This window comes from Eretmochelys imbricata, chromosome 5 (genome assembly GCF_965152235.1).
Source record: "Eretmochelys imbricata isolate rEreImb1 chromosome 5, rEreImb1.hap1, whole genome shotgun sequence".
Classification (NCBI taxonomy): Eukaryota; Metazoa; Chordata; order Testudines; family Cheloniidae; genus Eretmochelys; species Eretmochelys imbricata.
Window position 1 is genome coordinate 68,246,326 of NC_135576.1, and position 21,974 is coordinate 68,268,299.

A 21,974-nucleotide genomic window follows, 5' to 3' on the forward strand; every position below is an offset into this window, starting at 1 on the left:
CTTTGGCTTGGCAACTGTACTGAACTCGTTGGGTCTCTTGCGCCTTCTTTAGGTGTTCCCGCACAATGGGAGTGACCTGTGCTATCCAGTCCCTCATTTGTAACACATGCTCAGTTACATTCTTCCCCTCATTGGGCTCCTCCTCCCAAATTTCCTTGGCTATGTCCAAGATGCTGTGGGGGTGGCACCCATATAATAGCTCAAAGGGAGAAAACCCAGTTGAGGCATCTCCCGGATGGCAAACATAAGGTATGGTAGTAGATTGTCCCAATCCTTCCCGTCTTGACTTACCACCTTCCTTATCATAGCCTTCAGGGTTCGGTTGAACCTTTCTACCAGCCTATCGGTCTGTGGATGATAGACCAAAGTCCTCAGGGTATGTATGTGGAGAAGGTTACATAGGTCCCTCTTTAGTTTTGACATAAATGGGGTTCCTTGCTCCGTCAGTATCTCCTTTGATAGCCCCACTTTGGCAAAGATCCCCATTAGCTCTTTGGCTATTGTTTTAGAGGCTGTGTTCCGCAAGGGGACGTCTTCTGGATACCAGAGTAACAGCCGTGTTAGTCTGTATTCGCAAAAAGAAAAGGAGTACTTGTGGCACCTTAGAGACTAACCAATTTATTTGAGCATGAGCTTTCGTGAGCTACAGATGAAGTGAGCTGTAGCTCACGAAAGCTCATGCTCAAATAAATTGGTTAGTCTCTAAGGTGCCACAAGTACTCCTTTTCTTCTGGATACTGTGTAGCATAGTCCAGAACGACAATTATATATTGGTGGCCCTGGGTAGACTGTCCCACTAAGTCCATGGCTATTCATTCAAACGGGACCTCTATGATGAGTAGGTGTAACAAAGGTGCCCTCAAGTGGGGACGGGGACTGTAGGTGCCACAAGTACTCCTCTTCTTCTGGATACCGTGTAGCATAGTCCAGAATGACAATTATACATTGGTGGCCCTGGGTAGATTGTCCCACTAAGTCCATGGCTATTCACTCAAACGGGACCTCTATGATGGGTAGGTGTAACAAAGGTGCCCTCAAGTGGGGATGGGGACTGTGCAGCTGACACTCTGGGCAGGAGGCGCAGTATCTCCGCACTTCTTCGTGCACCCCAGGCCAGAAGAACCGTTTTAGGACCATGCCAGGGTCTTTTCTACCCCCAAATGCCCCCCCCCGCAAAGATAACTATGGGCAAGTTAATACAGCGTTCTGGTGTTTTTGAGGTACTAGAAGCTGCTGTGCCTTCTGCCCCTGTACTGATGCAATCTGGTACAAGAGATTCTTTTCCATTATGAAGTAGGGTCCTGGTCCCTGGGTTTTCCCTTCCACAGGGACCCCATCGATTTCAGTCACCTCCTTCCTAACGTTGTCGTACCTTGGGTCTTCAGCTTGGTCCCATCCAAAATTTTCTCTCCCGGGGCTAATCTGCCCGTGCTCGAGGGGGCCAGTCTCTGTTGCCTCTCCTGGTTCAGAGACATTAGGATGGGCGTCAGGCTCGGGCGCCTCCTCCTCCGGGGCAGCCTCCTTTCCAGCTACCCTGGTCCGCCTGCCACAAGGGTGACCCTCTGTCCCTGGGCCACGATCCGGGTCCCCAAGGCCTTAGCTGCCTTTCTTTCCCTTTTCATCTTTCTACCCTGCCTGGGAGTAGAGAACAAATCATGGAGATATTTCAGAGAAGATTGGGGGTTGACAAACTACTGCAGATGTCTCACTAACTTCAAGGTTTCCCCCTTTCTCCAATCCCCCTACCGGGAGTAAGTCTCCAAACCCTGGAAAGTCCCTCCCTATGAGCACCGGGTATAGGGGTTTAGGGACTACACCTGCTGCTACCTCAGTGGTGTTCCCCTGGATTTCAATTTTTACTGGAATGGTGGGGTAGTAACTAACTGTCCCATGGACAGGTCACCCCTGTGCGCTTTGCCTGCAGCAGCTGACTACGCTTCACAAGCTTCCCTGAAATAAGCGTGATCGCACTCCCAGAATCAACCAGTGCCATGGTCTCTGACCCATTTAGTTTTACTGGTCTAGTGTACATATGCGGGGTTAGTGGATTAAGGAGCATGGGTCTGCCCAGTTCCCCAGGTTACACTGCATAGGCTCCTCGGCATTGGGACACTGCGCAGCTATGTGTCCCCACTCCCTACAGGTGTAACATCTGTATGGGGCCCTAGGCATTCCCCGGTCTCTTGGTTTGGGTAGTTTAGTGACACTATCCTCTTCCTCCTCAGTGCTCCGACTCTTTATGGCCTCCGATGGGCCTTCAGCCCCTCTCTTTTTCCATCTGGGACCTCCTGGCGGCCCCATTGCCCGAGCTCCGGGGCTTGGGGCTGCTAGTTTAACCCGGGGTGCTTCTTCCTTAGCTGGTCGGGTCAGCTCCCTCGCCGTCCTTCGCCTCTCTACCAGTGCGACAACCTCGTTGTAGGTGGAGGGTTTGTTCTGGCTTATCTAGGCACGAAGGTCTGGCGGCAGTGTTCCCATGTACCGGTCAATGATCAGAACCCCTAGTATCTCCTCCGGACTCTGGGACTCAGTTCGTAACTACTTTCATGCGAGATGGATGAGGTCATATAATTGAGACTGCGGGGTTTTGTTTTCCTGGTACCTCCACTCATGATATCGCTGGGCCTGCGCTATGGTTGTTACCCCAGATCTGGACAGGATCTCTGCTTTCAGCTGGGATAGTCTGCCGCAGCCTCTTCAGGCAAATCATAGTAGGCCTTCTGGACCTCCCCACACAGGAACGGGGTGAGGATGCCAGACCACTGTTCTTGGGGCCAAGCCTCCCGCAGGGCTGTCCTCTCAAATGCCAGGAAATATGCCTCTACGTCATTCTCCTGAGTAATTTTCTGCAGCCAATTGCTGGCCCGTATGATCTGCATCCCATCATGGCCACGGTTCAGCTCTGTAAGGGCCTTTACCTGGTTTACAAGTTCCCGCGACATAGCACGCTCTTGAGTGGCCTGGTCCATTAACAAGTGATTGGTCTCCTGCTGCAGCTTCACTGCCTCCTGTTGGGCAGCTGCCTGGACACGGGTAGCCTCCTGCTGGGCAGCTGCCTGGACACGGGTAGCCTCCTGCTGGGCAGCCGTGGCTTGTATTAGTGCCCACACTACATCATCCATTGTGGTGGTGGGAAGAAAAAAAAACCCTCTCTCTCTTTTTTTTTCTAAAAACTCTTTTTTTTTTTTTTAAAAAAAACACACCCTTCTTCTGCTGCACTGTGCACCTAAATCCCACCCCTGACACCAGCTGTGACAAAGTTCCTCCTCTGCCTTGGTGAGTCCTGCGCTTTTTGGTGGATTTACTCGCCTCAGAGGTTCACAGCAGCCCTCAGTTTGTCTGCTTCTGCTAGAGGCTCAAACCTGCCATTCACTCGGCTAACCTAATCACTGGCCAGCATGGGGGAAATGGAGAACAATCCCCGCAGTCTTTGTGTCCCACCTAGTGGGTCAGGGACAGGCCAGATCCCTTTCCAAATTAGACCTTCCCTTCTGGTGTTTCTCACAGACCAGGTCAACTCCTCCTGTGGACAATCAGGAGTTGGGGAGATGGGGGGAACCCGGGCCCACCCTCTGTACCAGGTTCCAGCCCGGGGCCCTGTGGATAGCAGCTATCTACAGTGTCCCCTGTATTAGCTGCGTGACAGCTTCAATGAAATGAATCAAAAATATAACTGTTGAAAAGTTCCCTTTGGCCATAGAGCTGATCACAGGGTAGCTATATTGAAGTGCTATGCTACAAGAAGTCCTTTTAGTTACATTCATACAATAGCAATAAAATGTCAAAGACTGAAAAATGAAGTTGATTTCCTTCTGCTTTGTGTTCATACTGTTTTATTACAGGGTTGGTCTGGATTGATGAATTACTGGCATAGAGTTTTGAAAATTGTTTTACAAATATACGACTGTGTTGGGGCCCAATTCTGCTCCAAAAGCCAGTTCCATAGATTCAATTTGCTCTAATGAGAGCAGGATCAGGTTCTTATTTTGGGAGTGGGGGAGAGAAGAAAAGGATGAATAATATCTTCTTTGTCAACAAAAATAAGAAAGATATGCCAGATTTGTGGTGTTGGTCTACAGTATTACCAACCTTAGCACTGTTCTTTTCCCTCTTATAATATGATATCGCAGACAAAACCCACAAGATGCTATTCCACAAAGTTCTTTAAAAGAAAATGATCCTTCAAAAACATGGGATAAATGTCAACTTACTATAAAATGCAGTTTCTCCTTAAATATTATAAAAGCAAAATTAAAAGCTACAATAATATTTTGATGTGATTATTTCAGGTGTTGTGTATGATATCTGAGTACCCTACTCCTCATGAAATGAAGTGTTTATCAAGTATGATTGTTTTGCCATGTTTTCATTGAGTGCACCATCTTCTGAAGTTCACTGACGTGTGTAACTGAGTATCCTCGTACACTTACAGTATATGACAGAGATAGTCTAGGAGTTACAGAAACACATTCTCACACAGGAAAAATTACTCCCCATTTTTAATTTGTAAATATAATACATAAATAATAGTATCTGGTACTTTGAGCCTGATCCTGACAGCTTTTACTCATCCAATTAGTCCCACTAAAATGCACACTACTTCCTTTCTTGTTCCCATTTTTCTTATTTATTCCCCTACTTCTGCCATGCCCCCTCATTTTACCTCTACCCACAAAAGAAGACCAACAATAAAACATAAAACTAATTATATTGTGTCAGTCCTCACCATGTTCATTTGCCTATGTTACATCACCATATACCACCCCTCATCTGTTCTTGTGTCTTTTAAAATTGTAAGCTCTCAGCAGCAGGGACTGTCTCTTTATCTGTATTAGCACAGCACCCAGCACGATGTGACCACAGTCTTTATTGGGGCCTTTGAATGCTACTCTAATATAAATGTTTAATTAGAATAATAACTGACTGAGTAATAAGGGCTTGCAGGGTTGGTCTTTTATGTAATGTCTTTCATCCATGGATTTCAAAGCACTTTACAAAGGTGACTTATCTTCATTTTTAACTGGAGAACTGAAGATGTTAAGTGGTTTGGCCAGAGTCAGGAAGAAATTGCAGGTTCCAACTTGCCACCATTTCAGCTAGTCACTAGTCAAGCTACCTCTCTTATAAGTGCTAAAACCTTCATATTGTATTTCATTTCCATGAATTATGCTCAGGTTACTAAACATTTTTCACAGCTCTTCATGATTCCTTATTTACTATCACATCGTTTTCTTCTGCATGTTTAATTTCAATGTGCTGACATATCAAGTTTTTCCAAAGAAAGCCCCAAAAGCATGGCAGGAATTACAAAATACTGCTTTTTTCTTCAAAGCTGAGCACTGCTGTTTTGCAAGTGTTATCACTCTTTCCATGTAGCAGCATGAATTATACTTTTTTCCACCTACTTATTTTTTTACTGACCTTCTTTGGCATTTAAGTGTAGAAAAGAAAGTATTTCAGGGTTGCATGTGTCACTCTCAGAGATGTGAGGTTCCGATTGCCTGCAGAGGCCATTTAAAAAACCGTTAGTGCTGTCCTGGGAAAAGCATCCCTTGGACATACTCTCTATCTTCCATAACAAAAGAGATTCTAAATAATAATAAGTGTGAGAAAATATTGTTTCTCTTTGACCACTGGTGTAGGAAACCTGGATGTATCATAAAGTCTGGTGAAGAGGGGAAGCATGTAGAGGCAAATAATGGGAAAATAGGACACCTATGGAGTATGTTCAAACTCTAGGGAGTAGCTTTTCATTAAGATTAAAAAGGGAAATGAAATGCAATCCTTTCACTAGCTTTGCAGGAAAGTAAGTATACAGTAGCAATCCGTTCCACCCTTGGTTCTAAAACGTTTATTCATTTAAACCTTTATTCACATAAGACAATTATGTTGTATAATTTGCTTTGGGAAGCAGCAAGTTTAACTGATTTTTAAAAGGTTTATTCTTACTATTGCATTTTATCTTTGGGCTTCAGATACTGTAGTTTCACCTTGCAACAATTTTATTTCTTAAAAAGTATTAATATTTACACAAGAATTTAAGAGTCAGAGACTAAAGGATGGAATATCTTTACAAAATAATTTCATCTCTGTTGATCAACAAGACTACAGCAGTTGGATGGAAAGTTCATATTTTCAGAAAATGGATCTCTTCTCACTAACAGGCTGACTGTTTATTCAATATCTGATTTCTACAAGAAGAGCAGAAAGCATTGTAGTTCAATGTACTCCTAATTTTAAAATGACTATGGCATTTCATACTTCATTAAGTTGCATGCCTCCTTCCAATTACACTAATTATTATAACTGCATACAGGTGCTGGTTTCAAATGTGGCATTTCAAAAAAAGTCCTCTAATTTTTTTTCCTACCAACATCTTCAGAGGGCTTCTTGCGCTGGCAAAATTCAGTTATGTGCAGAAACCACAGAATCTCTTTAGTTTTGCTGGACTGAATAATTCGAATCTTGCCTTGTTATGCACTGTCTTTTACAGTCTACCTTTCTGCACATAGTTCAATGGAGGGCAAATAATACAAGGCAATGAAAGGTGAAATTTCTAATATACAGTACCTCAAAGAGTCTTGCCATATCAGTGGTGAAAAGAAACTCAACTGTCAGTATTGAACACTGTGAAGGCTAAAAAGACTCAATACCCAGGGCCTTTAGATACTTGGTTCCTAAACGGCTTATCTTTCTATTTCTTTTCTGAGAACGATGGGAATTCAGAAAGTGTATATCAAATCATTTTATAGTCCCTCATTCCTGTCAGCCACGGCTTTGTGTATTTGACATAAATTATGTGCTGGATAGTTCTTCCTAAAAGCACAAGTGAATTAACTAGTTTGAGTGTTTCAATCAGATAGGTTTACCTTCCAATTTTATGCAGGTCCATCCTGTAAAGAAACACAAATTTTGAGGGTGTCTTTTACTATAATGCAAATGAATCAGGCAGATGCATATAGAGTGCACTTGTTGAGCAGCATGAAGTAATTCGTGCTTTGGACTGACACCTGATACAGGTTTCTTTAAGCAGCTGCTGGATATTTGGGACAAACATCCTGGCTAGTGCAAAAAATGTGGACCATACCTGCAGGACAAACCGTCGGACTCAGAATAACAGTTAAGAAACAGAATCTGATGTCTCATGCATCAACGGGATCAGCTGAGGAATATTTCCAATCATGCTAGGCAGATTGTAAAGTTGCAAGACCCACTGGCTTCCTTGGATGGTCTATTCGAGTCTATGACCATAGTGGTTTCAACAGAACGCAGTACAGAAATCAGCAAGGACCAAATAAAGGAAAATTATTGTAAAATATTATTATGGACAATGATCTGAAAGTTACATTGGGCTGAACAAACAGAAACAATTGGATAACAAATCTATCCCAAATCTCATGGGACTCCTGAATTAGAATGTACTGCAGAGGATTCAATATACATTGAGAAAAACTATCATAATGGAAGTTTGGAATGGCAGTAGAAGGTTAGAGGGAAATATGATTCTTACGATTTCAGATGTAACAGATTGCTGCTCTATTTTGATAACAAAAGCAAAGAATGTTCTTATTTGAGTCTAGCTATGCAAAAGGGGAGACTTGAGCCAGTGGTGATTAAAGGAGATTGGAAAGACTGCTTGATTAACCCCTTTTATGGGAGGAAGCTTGAGGGAGGAAAACCCCTGTGAGAATCTCCTTGCACGGGTCCCCAGAATCATTCATTTGGGGGGCTGTTGGGTTTTCCCTGACAAAAAGTGAACTTTATGGGACATCCAGAAACTATGAGAATTCCAGAGAATCTGTGGGAAGGGAGGGCTATTCATGGGGAAGCCCCATGGCTGTGCAGTACCTCTGACATTAAGCTGATGCTCGCTCTTCTCCTGGCAGTGCAGGTTCAGTGGAGCCAAACTGCTCCACTGGAGTAAAACCAACAGTGAAGTGACCAACAGTCTCCAATATAGGTTTAACATTATCTTAAAACATGTTAATCTCTCTTTTTTATAAAATGTAACTGTTTTTTAAAAAATGTTAGGGATCTCCAAAAGTACATTAATGCCACCACCTATTATCCCCACCCCCACCCCCCAACAAGCTTGTGCTAAGCACAGTTCAGCAACTCAGGAGAATCTGGGTCCACATGTGTGTATTCAAACACATATTTCACTTTCTTCAATTGACAAAAGTAAGTTTTACTGCTTTTCACTTCTGACAGCACCCAAGCTGGATTCTTTTCTGGTTCACACATGAACCAAATTATTTAACTAAGGTTGTGCCTATAGGAGAAAATTTGCACTGGTTTAATCCAGTTAAACCAGTGCAAACCTTTCATGTAAATCCACGTAGACCAATTAAGCCCTCACTTAAATTAGTTTAGCTTTATTCAGTAATTTACTAACTCCACCTAAGACCAGGTCTACACTACACACCTATATCGGTATAAGTGTGTTGCTCACGGGTGTGAAAAATCCACATCCCTGAGTGACATAGCTATACTGAGCTAACCCTCCATGTAGACAGTGCTATGTCGATGGGAGAGCTTCTCCCTTCTACACAGCTACCGTTTCTCAGGGAGGTGGATTAACTACACCGATAGAAGAAGCTCTCCCGCCAGCATAGGAGTGTCTTCACTAAAGCAATATAGTGGTGTAGCTACAATGGTGAAGACAAGCCCTAAAACATATTAAATGAGGGTTAAATGGTTTAAAAATATCTAACGAGCGATTCGCCCCATTTAATTGGATTGATTCAAAAATAATTCAGTTAAAGCAGTGTAACTTTTTTTTTTTCAGATAGGCATGGCTTAAGTTCCAACTACAGTCCCACTGTATCAAAACAAATTTTTCCTTCGCTTACTCTTGTGCAGCCCCACTGAAGGCAAGTACAGCATTTTGCCTGCAGAAAGCTTGCTCCACAAGCCTGGAAGAACCCAGCTTAACTTTCAGATCCCAGAAGACTTTGCAGGGCTGGCAGAAAAAAACACACCATTTTTTTTATTTGTAGACTGAGGAAATGTAGCATGGAAATAAATCAATACAAGTAGAACTCCATAATGCCATTTTTACAAAATTACTTCTCAGAGCAGAAGTACCTTTTACAGAGACAGTTAACGGGTCCTCCACAAAGGGATGTTTCTCTTATCTTTCAATGCAATCATCCTGGGAATTTTTACCCATTCCTTCACAGTTTACTTATTCCAAAGCCAACTCTATAGCCAGGGCTGTCCCCTGGTATACCACATTGTAACATGAACCTCTCACCGTATACAGGACTATAAAAAAGTTACCCACTCTCAGATTCTTTTGAGGAAGCTCTGGGAACACAACATCCCTGGCAGCCACACGGTCAGGACTGATTTTAACGTGTATACATTTGCCCATTTAAGATTTTAAAGCAGCATGCAACACCCAGAATACACAGGGTAACCACAATAGATAATTTCTAATTTCCATTAACTGGGGAGCGAGAATCCCAGAGTAGTCACTAAACTAACTCAGAGGGCAGCTGGTTTAGCCATATTTTCCACTTCAGCTGCTTTTGCTGACTTTCTAGGTGTTTGTTTCTTTTTGATTTGGCAGCTTCTTTTTCCTCTTCATAAAGTTTACTAGTCTCATAGCACAATTCCATGACTCCAGCTGAAAAAGTACTTAAATGTCTCTTTGCCTTTCTGACCACAATTCCACTAGATGTATCAGCTAAGACATTGTTACTGTGGTGTAGGTTTGTATCCCTCCCTGGGCACCTGGGATCATCACCCCAGCAATTTTCTCAGTCTTTGCTAGCCTAATGTCTGAACTTAGCTTTTCTAGACCTTAAAACTTCATAGCAAATGTACCATTAGGCTAGTGGCTGAATACACCTAAAATTGGAGCCTTAAGAGAAATTTAACTTAATAATATGTTCCAAATTGAACCAGATATTGTATTGCACTTCAGCTTTTATAAGGAAGAAAGAAATAACTCCAGTAAAATAAAAAATCCATTTCTGAAAGAAATTTGGAGTTGTTGAATTTTACTGCTACAGAAAATAAAAAGGCATAACAAAAGTCTATAAAAACATTCTACAGTTTAAGTTGGTCTGATTCTCTGATTTAGTAAGATTAAAACACATATCTCCAATTGTTTTCCTGGAGGAGAGACAGCGGGCAGCTATTTTAAATGATTTTTCACCAAGCAACCTTTTGAAATTCTGAAATATTCGTGCTATTATACTCTTCCCAGTGTTTTTGCTAGAGGCTAAATTATTGTCAAATTGTCAGGAGATCATGTGGTTAGGGTTAATGCTGTGGGCTACTGACTATATCAACCAGTATGAGGGACAGTACTGTAAATGCAGACAACTTCACTGATCCTTTCGCAAGCTTAAAAGTTTAGAATCATAGAATATCAGGGTTGGAAGGGACCTCAGGAGGTCATCTAGTCCAACCCCCTGCTCAAAAGTAGGACCAATCCCCAATTAAATCATCCCAGCCAGGGCTTTGTCAAGCCTGACCTTAAAAACTTTTAAGGAAGGAGATTCTACCACCTCCCTAGGTAACGCATTCCAGTGTTTCACCACCCTCCTAGTGAAAAAGTTTTTCCTAATATCCAACCTAAACCTCCCCCACTGCAACTTGAGACCATTACTCCTTGTCCTGTCCTCTTCTACCATTGAGAATAGTCTAGAACCATCCTCTCTGGAACCACCTCTCAGGTAGTTGAAAGCAGCTATCAAATCCCCCCTCATTCTTCTCTTCCGCAGACTAAACAATCCCAGTTCCCTCAGCCTCTCCTCATAAGTCATGTGTTCCAGACCCCTAATCATTTTTGTTGCCCTTCGCTGGACTCTTTCCAGTTTATCCACATCCTTCTTGTAGTGTGGGGCCCAAAACTGGACACAGTACTCCAGATGAGGCCTCACCAATATTGAATAGAGGGGATCGATCACGTTCCTCGATCTGCTCGCTATGCCCCTACTTATACTTGCCCCTATATACTTCCGTTTAGTATATAGGCAGTTTATCAAATTAGAAGTGTACAGAAATTCAGTTTCTAAATGTTTCTAAAACATTATTTTTAATGAGTGCTTTTTCCTCACTGAGGTATTATTATAGAATTTTAAAAATTGCTAGGTAATTGCAGGGGCTCACCAAGGGCAGGCAGGTTTAAGAAACTCCAAGAATTATCTATTGATCCTTAATTTTCTATTACTTTGATATGTAAACAATTACTGATACTTATATGAAATGGAGAACATTTATGCATCCTTTTTTTTAAAAAAAATCTTTCCTCCCCATATTTCCATGCATACTATTTGGATGTTTTGTTTTAATAAAGACCGTGGAGTTAAAAACTGACATTCGCTAACAATGCACTCACACAAACATCTAATGAAATCTTTCACAGGCTTACTGCCTTTCAAAAGAGAGGGATTATCAAAGGGTATGTCTACACTGTGAAATTAGGTCAAATTTACAGAAGTCGATTTTTTAGGAAGCAATTTTATACAGTCGATTGTTTGTGCCCCCACTAAGCGCATCAAGTTGGCGGAGTGCATCCACAGTACCGTGGCTAGTGTCGACTTTTGGAGCATTGCACTGTGGGTAACTAACCCACAGTTCCCGCAGTCTCCGCCACCCGTTGGAATATTGGGTTAAGCTCCCAATGCCTGATGGGCACCCTGAACAGTAGTCAGGAGCTGTTCAACTATAGACTGAGCAAGTGCAGAATGGTGGTAGAATGTGCATTTGGATGTTTAAAAGCACGCTGGCACAGTTTACTGATTCGGTTAGACCTCAGCGAAACAATACTCCCATTGTTATTATTGCTTGCTGTGTGCTCCACAATATCTGTGAGAGTAGGGAGGAGATGTTTATGGCAGAGTGGGAGGTTGAGGCAAATCACCTGGCCGCTAATTATGTGCAGCCAGACATCAGGGCGGTTAGAAGAGCACAGCAGGGTGAGCTGTGCATCAGAGAAGCTTTGAAAGCCAGTTTCATGACTGGCTAGGCTACGGTGTGACAGTTCTGTTTGTTCCTCCTTGATGAAAACCTGCCCCCTTGGTTCACTCTACTTCTCTGTAAGCCAACTGACCTCCCCCTTCCATCACCACTTGCAGAGGCAATAAAGTCATTCTTGTTTCAAATTCATATATTCTTTATTAATTCATCACACAAATAGGGGAATAACTACCAGGGTAGCTCAGGAGGGGTGGGGAAGGAGTGAAGCACTGGGTAGGGTGGTGGAGGAGGGAAGGACAGGTCCACACTGCACTTCCAAACTTATTGAATGCCAGCCTTCTGTTGCTTGGTCAGTCCTCTGGGGTGGAGTGGTTGGGTGCCTGGAGGGCCCCTCCCCCCCTGCATTCTTGGGCGTCTGGGTGAGGAGGCTATGGAACTTGGGGAGGAGGGCAGTTGGTTACACAGGGGCTGCAGCGGCGGTCTGTGCTCCTGCTATCTTTCCTGCAGCTCAACATATGCCGGTGCATATCAGTTTGATCCTCCAGTAGCCTCATCATTGAATCCTGCCTCCTGTCATCACGCTGCCGCCACCTCTGCTGTTGCTCCAGCCATCTGTCTTCGCATTCATTTTGTGCTTTCCTGGACTCTGCCATTTTCTGCCTCCACGCATTCTGATGAGCTCTTTCAGTGCGGGAGGACTGCATGAGCTCAGAGAACATTTCATCGCAAGTGCGATTTTTTTTGCCTTCTTATCTGTGCTAGCCTCTGGGATGGAGATGATAGGGGGAGCGTTGAAACATTTGCAGCTGTGGGAGGAGAAAAAGGGAGAGTAGTATTTAAAAAGACACATTTCAGAGAACAATGGGTAGACTCTTTCACAGTGAACTAAGCTGTTAACATTACAAAGCACATGTGCTTTTGGTAAAAGGTTGCGTGCCCCCCCCCCAGTTCTTTGGGATCATCTCTTCACCCCTCCCACTACCGCGTGGCTAACAGAGGGGATGATTTCTTCTCAGCCACAGGCAAACAACCCAGCAGGAACAACCACCTCTGAATGTCCCCTTAATAAAATTCCCCTATTTCAACCAGGTGACCATGAATGATATCACTCTCCTGAGGATAACACAGAGAGATAAAGAACGGATGTTGCTTAAATGCCAGCAAACACCGGGAACATACACTACCATGCTTTGTTATGCAATGATTCCAGACTACGTGCTACTGGCCTGGCATGGTAAAGTGTCCTACTATGGAGGACGGAATAAGGCTGCCCTCCCCAGAAACCTTTTGCAAAGGCTTCGGGAGTACCTCCAGGAGAGCTTCATTGAGATATCCATGGAGGATTTCTGCTCGATCCCTGGACATGTTAACAGACTTTTCCAGTAGTTGTACTGGCCGCGAATGCATCCCAAGTCTTCAGGGCAAATTAATCATTAAACACACTTGCTTTTAAACCATGTATTATGTTTACAAAGGTACACTCACCAGAGGTGCTTTCTCTGCCTTCAAGGTCCGGGAGCCCACCTTGGGAGGATTGGGAAGATATTGGTTCCAGGGTGATAAATAGTTCCTGGCTGTCGGGGAGAATGGTTTCATCCTCCTCTTCATCTTCCTCGTCCCCAAAATCCTCATCTCTGTTGTGTGAGACTCCCCCCTTGCAGGAGTCCACGTACAGGGTTGGGGTAGTGGTAGGGGCACCACCTAGAATTGCATGCAGCTCATCATAGAAGCAGCATGTCTGGGGGTCTGACCCGGAGCGGCTGTTTGCCTCTTTGGATTTTTGGTAGGCTTGCCTGAGCTCCTTAAGTTTCATGCGGCACTGCTGTGGGTCCCTGTTATACCCTCTGTTCTTCATGCCCTTGGAGATTTTTTCAAATATTTTGGCATTTCATCTTTTGGAACGGAGTTCTGTTAGCATGGATTCATCTCCCCATACAGCGATCAGATCTGGTACCTCCCGTTTGGTCCATGCTGGAGCTCTTTTGCGACTCTGGGACTGCATGGTCACCTGTGCTGATGAGCTCTGCATGATCACCTCTGCTGATGACCTCGCCATGCTGGCCAAACAGGAAATTAAATTAAAAAGTTCCTGGTGCTTTTCCTGTGTACCCGGCTAGTGCATCTGAGTTGAAAGTGCTGTCCAGAGCGGCCACAATGGAGCATTCTGGGATAGCTCCCGGAGGCCAATACCATCGAATTGCATCCACACTACCCCAAATTCAACCTGGTGATGTCGATTTCAGTGCTAATCCCCTCGTTGGGGAGGAGTACAGAAATCAATTTTAAGAGCCCTTTAAGTCGACAAAAATGGCTTCGTCGTGTGGACGGGAGCAGGGTTAAATTGATCTAACACTGCTAAATTTGACCTAAACTCGTAGTGTAGACCAGGGCTCAAAAGGATAAGTATATCTGTTGAAGTAATGTGCCATCTCTATCACTGGTTTTACATCTCTTTAACAGCAAATTTTTTCTAGCATGAATCTTGCATTAATGTTGTTTTCTGTGGCTTTATTTGGGACATACTCAAAATTTGCTTACTGATGAGTATTTTGCTACATTTCTGCTTCTCATTTATTCTAGGAAGAATATCTTTGATCTACTAGAAGGCTGTTCTGAAGTTGCAGTTTTTAAATTTATATTGATATGTCAGGACACTGCTTGGAATGAGACATCTTAAGGGCTGTTATGTGTGAATGACTGAAACCAGGTGCTCAGTTTAGCAGTAAGGGTGGGAAAAAGTGGGCTCAAGGACGACATGGTGACATCCAGAAAGGTTACCATGAAAGAACCTTGGGTTTTCTGTGCTAGTCTTTAATATTGGATTGAGTATAGCGTGCAACCGTATCACCCTAGGCTGTAATATCATAAGATTTAATTAGTTACACCTGTAGAAAAAAAGACCTCCAAAGAAAATCTATTAGTGTTTGTTTGTAAAACAAGGAGTGGGGATGGCTGTTGATATACCAAGTGTAAGGTGATTTTCACTACTACAAACTGATGTAACCAAGAAGGAAACATAAGCCACAGGGGAAAGAGGTTATAAATATAGGAGTTAAAGGCAGTCCTGTGGACTTAGTAGCTGATCCACACAAGATGTGGAGATGAGTCTGCTGTGAGGGCTGGGTCCCAATATACATACCACTTTGGATACAGGGTACATATTTCTTTCACCAGCAACTGAGGACCAGTGAACTATTAACCCAATGTCTTGAATGTTACTAGAGATCCCCAGATTGATTGTTTGGTGACAGGGTTCTGAAGTATTTTGAAAGGACTGAAATGCTGCCTTTCTGCTCAGGCTCTAAAGAGTCCAAGTGACGCACACTACATATTATGGCCACTCTATAAAGACCAAGAAATCATCTCCAAGAGAAGATCAAAGGGGAATGTGTTTATATGTGTGTAAATGTTATGTTGGAACCTTACATGCGAATATACGTAATGGCAACAAAGTGGGAAAATCTGTGTAAGGAACACTAGTTGATCTACTGCATATCAGTTTAAAAGTTATTCATATTGCAAATACTATTTACAATATTTTATACTATTTACAATGTTTTCTGTGGGTATTAAATATTTGTTTACTAAGAAACTGTATGGTATTTTCTCTTTGAAGCTGACTGGAAATGATTAACACCTATTGATCAGTATTTTATTTACAATAGCCCTGGAGTTTAACTCTGTGATACTTTCTGAAAAGTCATGAAAAGACAGAACTCTGATATGTTCTTCAGCAAAGAATTAAGGTGCAGTACAGGAAGAAGGTTGCTGTAATAGAGTTATACATAATATTGCCTCAGCATTCCCTTAATCCCATTAAAACTGCAGATTAGTCAGAGTGCCAGGTGGTGGAGCCAGTGAATTTCCTGCAGGTATTCATTTTTCCCCAGGCATGGATAAGAACGAATATATCTTGTTGTAAGCTCTTCAGGGTCTGTAAAACATACTGCTAATGCTATACCAAATAATAAATGAACACACAACAATAAACATTAGCCCCCCAAATCCCTATCCCTGGGGGCAAAAGCTCAGGAAATTCCATACTGATGCTGCCATAGTTGAATGTAAAGGAAATCCACATGCTCACACTTAAGCATGCCTGTAAAAATGCAGGTTTGTATACAGAAGAAAGTACTTGAGTACTTCCTGATGCTACTGTTTCCATGAAAAAACTGGGGTCAAAAAGTCACAACAGGAGAAAGAATGAGCACAAATAAGGCAGGAAAAATTCTGCTACATGACAGTTCCTGCTGCCTGTCAATTGTGAACACAGGGAGGAGCATGCCAAATTTCTGTACCAAAGACACAAAATAAGAGAAAATGCTTCATGAGTCACATTAAGAAATATAAAGTTATGGAGTCACTACAGAAATTCTATACAGTGTTTTAATAAAAGCGAGAAAAATGTATTCTTTAATGCAGAAAAGCACATTATTATTGACTTGCAACTTAGACATTTTGTGACTCTATTCCAATACACGATATTTTATAAATATATAATTTCTGACTTCACAAATACCTGGTCTACATTCTACCTTGCAGCTATAGAGAAGCACCTTGCATAACTACCAGTAACAATCAACAGGTGACCAAGGAACTGGGTTTTACAGCTGCTTAGTAGTGATATATTAGTCTAATCTCCAAAGCACTGCCAGGGCAATTCTTTCCCATATGGGTACCCATATGCTATATCACTATTAACATATCCTCTAGCAAACAGCCATATGCTTAGCTTTTATACCTGTATAATTTTAAGGCTTCATTATATTTTTATAGCCTTTCTTGCTGGGCTTTTGAAATATCTATAGGCAAGTAACAGGATAAGAATAATTAAAGTCATATTGGACACTGTACAGTGCCTTCCGTTGAAGTGCTACACATTTGTGGTCACTCTCAATACTCATTCAGAAGAGCAGGAGAAGTATTTCTCTTGCTTCCTTTTGAGACGCACTTTATAATCTTTTTTCAGTTTCTAAAAACAGTGAGATAGATAGTGCTATGATATTAAAAGGGCATTCAGATTGAAATTCAGTCCAAAAAAACAAGTTTCAGAGTAGCAGCCGTGTTAGTCTGTATCTGCAAAAAGAAAAGGAGTACTTGTGGCACCTTAGAGACTAACCAATTTATTTGAGCATAAGCTTTCGTGAGCTACAGCTCACTTCATCGGATGCACGAAGCTGTAGCTCACGAAAGCTTATGCTCAAATAAATTGGTTAGTCTCTAAGATGCCACAAGGACTCCTTTTCTTTTTGCAGAAAAAGAAGGAAATTCACAGGTAAGCCTGCATCTCCATGCAGTCACAGCGTTTTCCCAAAGTACTGCAGGAGCTTTAGAACAGAGAGAGGGTGATCTTGTATGTCAAAATCCCAGCCACTCTGTGATCCCAGGACTGCAGACTCCTCCTCCCTATGTCTCGAGGGTAATGGTGCTGGAAGAGGAATGGACCCCTGAGATATCTCTGCCTGCCCTGCCCCGGGGATTTGGCCTTAAGAGCATATTTACATTTTTTTTTTTTTTAGGGATCTGCAGAAGCCCCTCAGGCACAGAATGTCTAGAACAAGAGGGAGAAAACTACGGCTCACTGGCCACATCCGACCCGCCAGCCGATTTAATGTGGCCCTCAAGCTTGTGCTGGGGAGTGGGATCTGGGTCTTGCCCCGCTCCCACACTCCAGTGGGGAGCGGGGTCGAGAGCCACTCCGTGCGGTCAGGGGCTGCTCCACGCGTGTGTACCACAGCTCTGTGCAGCTCCTGGAAACAATAGCATGTCCCTCTTCTGGCTCCTATGCATAGGGGCAGCCAGGAGGCACCACGTGCTGCCCCTGCAGCTCCCATTGGCTGGGAGCATTCATAACCAGCCATATAATTTCCATACCCAGATGTGGCCCTCGGGCCAAAAACTAAACTACACTTACTGGCGTTTTCTAAGTCACATTTTTATTATGGTTGATCCAGCTACACCAGGGGTGGGCAAACTATGGCCCGTGGGCTGGATCTGTCCCCTCAGGGCTTTGGATCTGGCCAGTGGGATTGCCATCCTGGTGGCGCCGTGGGCCTCGCGCCACTCCAGAAAGCAGAAGGCACCACATCCCTGAGGCCCCTGGGGAAGGGGGGAAGAGGGCTCCACCTGCAGTTCTTGCCTGTGGGTACCTCCCCCGAAACTCCCATTGGCCAGGAACGGGGCACTGTGGTCAATGGGAGCTTCGGGGAAGGTACCCACAGACAAGGGCAGCATGCTCAGCTCTCTGGCCTCATCCCCCATGGGCCGCAGGGACATGGTGCCAGCCGCTTCCTGGAGCGGCACAGCGTGGGGCCAGGGCCAGGGCAGGCAGGCAGGCAGGCTGCCCTAGCCCCAGTGCGTGCTGCTGCCACCCCGTTGCCGCTCCAGGTAAGTGGTGCCGGGCCGGAGCTCACACCCTGAACCCCTCCTGCACCCCGCACCCCAACTTCCTGCCTTGAGCGCTCTGCCTGCACCCCAATCCACTGCCCTGAGCCCCCTCCCAAACTCTGCACCCCTCCCTGCACCCCAACCCCTTAAGCCCCCCTCCCGCACACCTGCACCACTGCCCTGAGCCCCCTCTTACACTCTGCACCCTTGCTCTGCCCCAGCCCCTTGCCCTGAGCCCCTTCCTGCACATTCCACCCCCTCCCACACCCCTCACTCCATCCTGCACCCCAACCCCCTGCCCAAGCCCTACATTCATGGTTCTGCATGCAATTTCCCCATTCAGATGTGGTCCTCAGGCCAAAAAGTTTGCCCACCCCGAGCTATACTGTGTAACTACAGATCAGTATAATCATTCATAAATATATCTGATTTGCCAGATATTGACTTTGCTAGATTGCCTTTTAAACTTTTCTTTTTTAGTTTTGCAACTGTTTTTCATAATATTAAAATTAATTTTCTCTTGTGAAAGGGACGTCTAGTTAGAAACTCTCTTTAACTACATAAGAGTTTATTTTATTGATCAGCAATTATATTTTCCTTGGTGTTTCAATATTACGTCACTAACTGTTTCTTGTTTTGTAGCTTGATTTGTTCCCAAAGGGATCAGAGTAAGTCTCTTTATTTGATGTTTATTTAATTTTCATTTATAAAGAGTTATAATCCCATGAAGATTTGTAGTTCCAATACTTCTTTATTTAGAGATGTTTAACAATTCTCATGGTGGGCGACATACTTAACTGTGCTGAGAAACAATTAAAACACTTTCTTCTGTATCAAAACTTGGATTTTTTTTTAAATGTCATAGATATTAACTTCTTGGTTGATTTATATCTTTATTTATCCAATTAGAGAACAAAATAGGCTGGAATATCAATCCTACTAAATCAAAAGCCCAGCTGGCTATCAGAAAATGTGCTTAATTTCCATTGCTGACACAGGGATAAAAAATTATATAAGGTCTAACATAAAACAGATAGGGATAACTTGAACTGATAACTCATGTTTTCTCCCTCAAAAAATTGCAACTGTAGACTACAGTCATGATTTCTAAGTATAACTAATGAATATAAAGGTTTTATATGTAGATAAGTAAAGAGAATTTACTTAATCAATTGATATAAACAAGTTTTGCACATAGATCACACAGGGAGCTTCAACAGGACTATTAATATCAATAGAGGTTTGCAAAACGGTGCCAGGTCAACAAATTAAATATATGCAACCCTGCAGTACAACAAACATGCCTGCATATTAATGCTACCAAAGCTAACTTTTCCCATTTCTTTCTGTCTTTTATTTATGATATAGGAGGAGTATTAACTATACTTAAAAAGGTCTATTTTGGGATTATTATTCTCAGGTCAGTGAGTGGGTATGTAGCCTAATTCATCATTATTTCATTACTCACAGAACTAGAATTTGTGTTATAAATATATTTTATGATTTCAAACATCTTTCTTTTTATCTGTTATGAGAACCACAGAAACCAAATAAAATAATAGCATCAAAACACAAAAATCTACATTAACAACCTAGCTGTTATATTACAATGACAATTTTCTGATTTAATACGTAACCTATATTATTTCAACTGACAGAAAAAATATTTATCGAAAATATATTGTCTCTTTTCTTTTTTACATAAATATAATCATATTGAATTTTTCGTTTAAATTTGTGATCAGTCTTCTTTGCACTATGTATTTGATGGTATTTCATTATAAAACTCACTATAAAATGGAAAAAAAAATCACATAATTAGAGCAGCAAAACCAGAAGTGTGCAAACCCTTTGCATTTTACTGTAGGAAGGCTCAAAAAGTAACACAGTCCGTGGCTTTCATTTTGCATGCTTAAAATACAATGTACATAACATAAAGCAAATCTATACTCTTGTCCTGCATGTTTCAATCATGTAACCTTGAAACATGACAACAGCATTCAGCTATACAAAAACAGAGCAAGATTGTTAATTTTTGCATCTCCATCACTGGAAACAATGTTTGTTTGCCCTTTATTGTTTTACATATTATATTATGCTTATAATGTAAATGTCACTAAATGCAATCCAGTTTCTAAATGAAATAAACATTACATCTTTTAAATGAAAAGGTAAATTGATTTACCATAGCTGAGGCCAGTACAGAAGTGCCTAAATTGATTTTCTTCCTGATTTACCAGAACAACAGAAGAGTACATCATAAGACCTTTATCATGATATATTACTTTTTGTATCTAAATAGTAATGTTACTGCAGAAAAAATGATAATTCACAGCACTGAAATCTGTCTTCATAACTCTCTGCAGTGAATCATGCTTCTGCATATCCTGTCAAGCATGGGCAACCACAAAGAAGCAAGGGCTAAAACTACCCCAGCAACAAGGGGCACTGTTAGTACTGTAACAACCATATGTGTATCAAACATAATTGAAAAATGTAACTCACGGGAACTAATGGTTTGAGTTTTCCTCTCATCATGTTTTAAGTGCCACAGAGACGAGTCATCTTCCACTCACATGTGGCATAAAACATCACCATGGGCATTGCTTTAAGAAATTCTGCTATTCTAACACTGAGAACAAGACGATGGCTCTTTGTTACAGTAAATTGAAATCTATCCTTCCTGATCTAATATCCTTAGTACATTCAGTGTTTTAATGTTATTGCTATTAGCCTGCATTTTATGTTGTTCCAATCACATCTAAGTTATAGGGCTTGATTCTGCTCCCATTGACGTCAATGGGAGTTTTTGCAATCACCTTTCATCTTTCTAAAATTCACAATTCTTGCATTTGCCCTGCTTGGAAGCAAAATAATATTTTTCAGGAGGGATGAGGGAGAAAAGGGTACAATTTCTATGTGTTGCCACGGAAGACATTTAATCACTTCTCTATACTTTTCATCATTCTAGCCTCTTTATGGATCATTTGGCAAGAAGGATCAGTGATATATTTACTACTGGACAGATTGTGCCTGGCCCTTACGGTGTTACACAGGAGGTTCACCTGTAAGAATAGTCCCTGTAATCAGGGGGCTCTAAACGATTTACCTTGCTCCCCTTGGGGCTCCTCAGTGCCTCAAAATAATAAATTAATAAAAGAGGAGGGCAAGGGCAAGGATTACAAAGACCATTAACACTCCTCTCTCCCTAACCTCTCCATGCCCACAAGCCGGGAGCATAACATTGGGGAACTCGTGGAGTAATTCTGCCCTGCTGATGTACAATTCCTCTGGGAGCATCCCACCAGTAGTGCTGCTCCACACCAGACCCAAAGAAGGGCTGTGTAATCGAGCTCTGTGTATGTCTTGTCAAATGGTCCACTAACTTCCATTGAGTGGTGCTAAGCAATCAAAAAGGTTTGGTAAAAATTAGAAAAGCATGACTCTGCAAGCTTAATGTGAACCAGAGGCTTTATTGTCTCCCACGATACTGCCCCTTTGCATTATTCTAGAGGCACAAAAGGGTCATAAATTAGTTGGCTTCCCTAAGCTAAAGATTTCCCCAATACGGAGGAACCTTCAATAGGCACAGATCACATTCCACACATCTGACGCTATAACAAATCTTATCATACTAATACTCAGTATTACCACTG

At 42.5% G+C, this 21,974-nt stretch overlaps 1 protein-coding gene across 3 annotated transcripts in view; it reads right to left on the bottom strand.

Annotated features, from left to right (window-relative positions):
• The window catches only part of FBXL17 (F-box and leucine rich repeat protein 17), a 490,032-nt gene that overhangs the window by 60,336 nt on the left and 407,722 nt on the right, over positions 1–21,974 (bottom strand). The window contains exon 8 of one of the 3 annotated variants that reach the window (XM_077817278.1): positions 12,149–12,737. The exons of the other annotated variants lie outside the window; for them this stretch is intronic. Within the exon in view, the coding sequence (XP_077673404.1) occupies positions 12,652–12,737 (86 nt within the window). The 3' untranslated portion in view covers positions 12,149–12,651. Of the gene's footprint in view, positions 1–12,148; positions 12,738–21,974 lie in introns of those variants that run through there. 3 annotated transcript variants of the gene reach the window in all.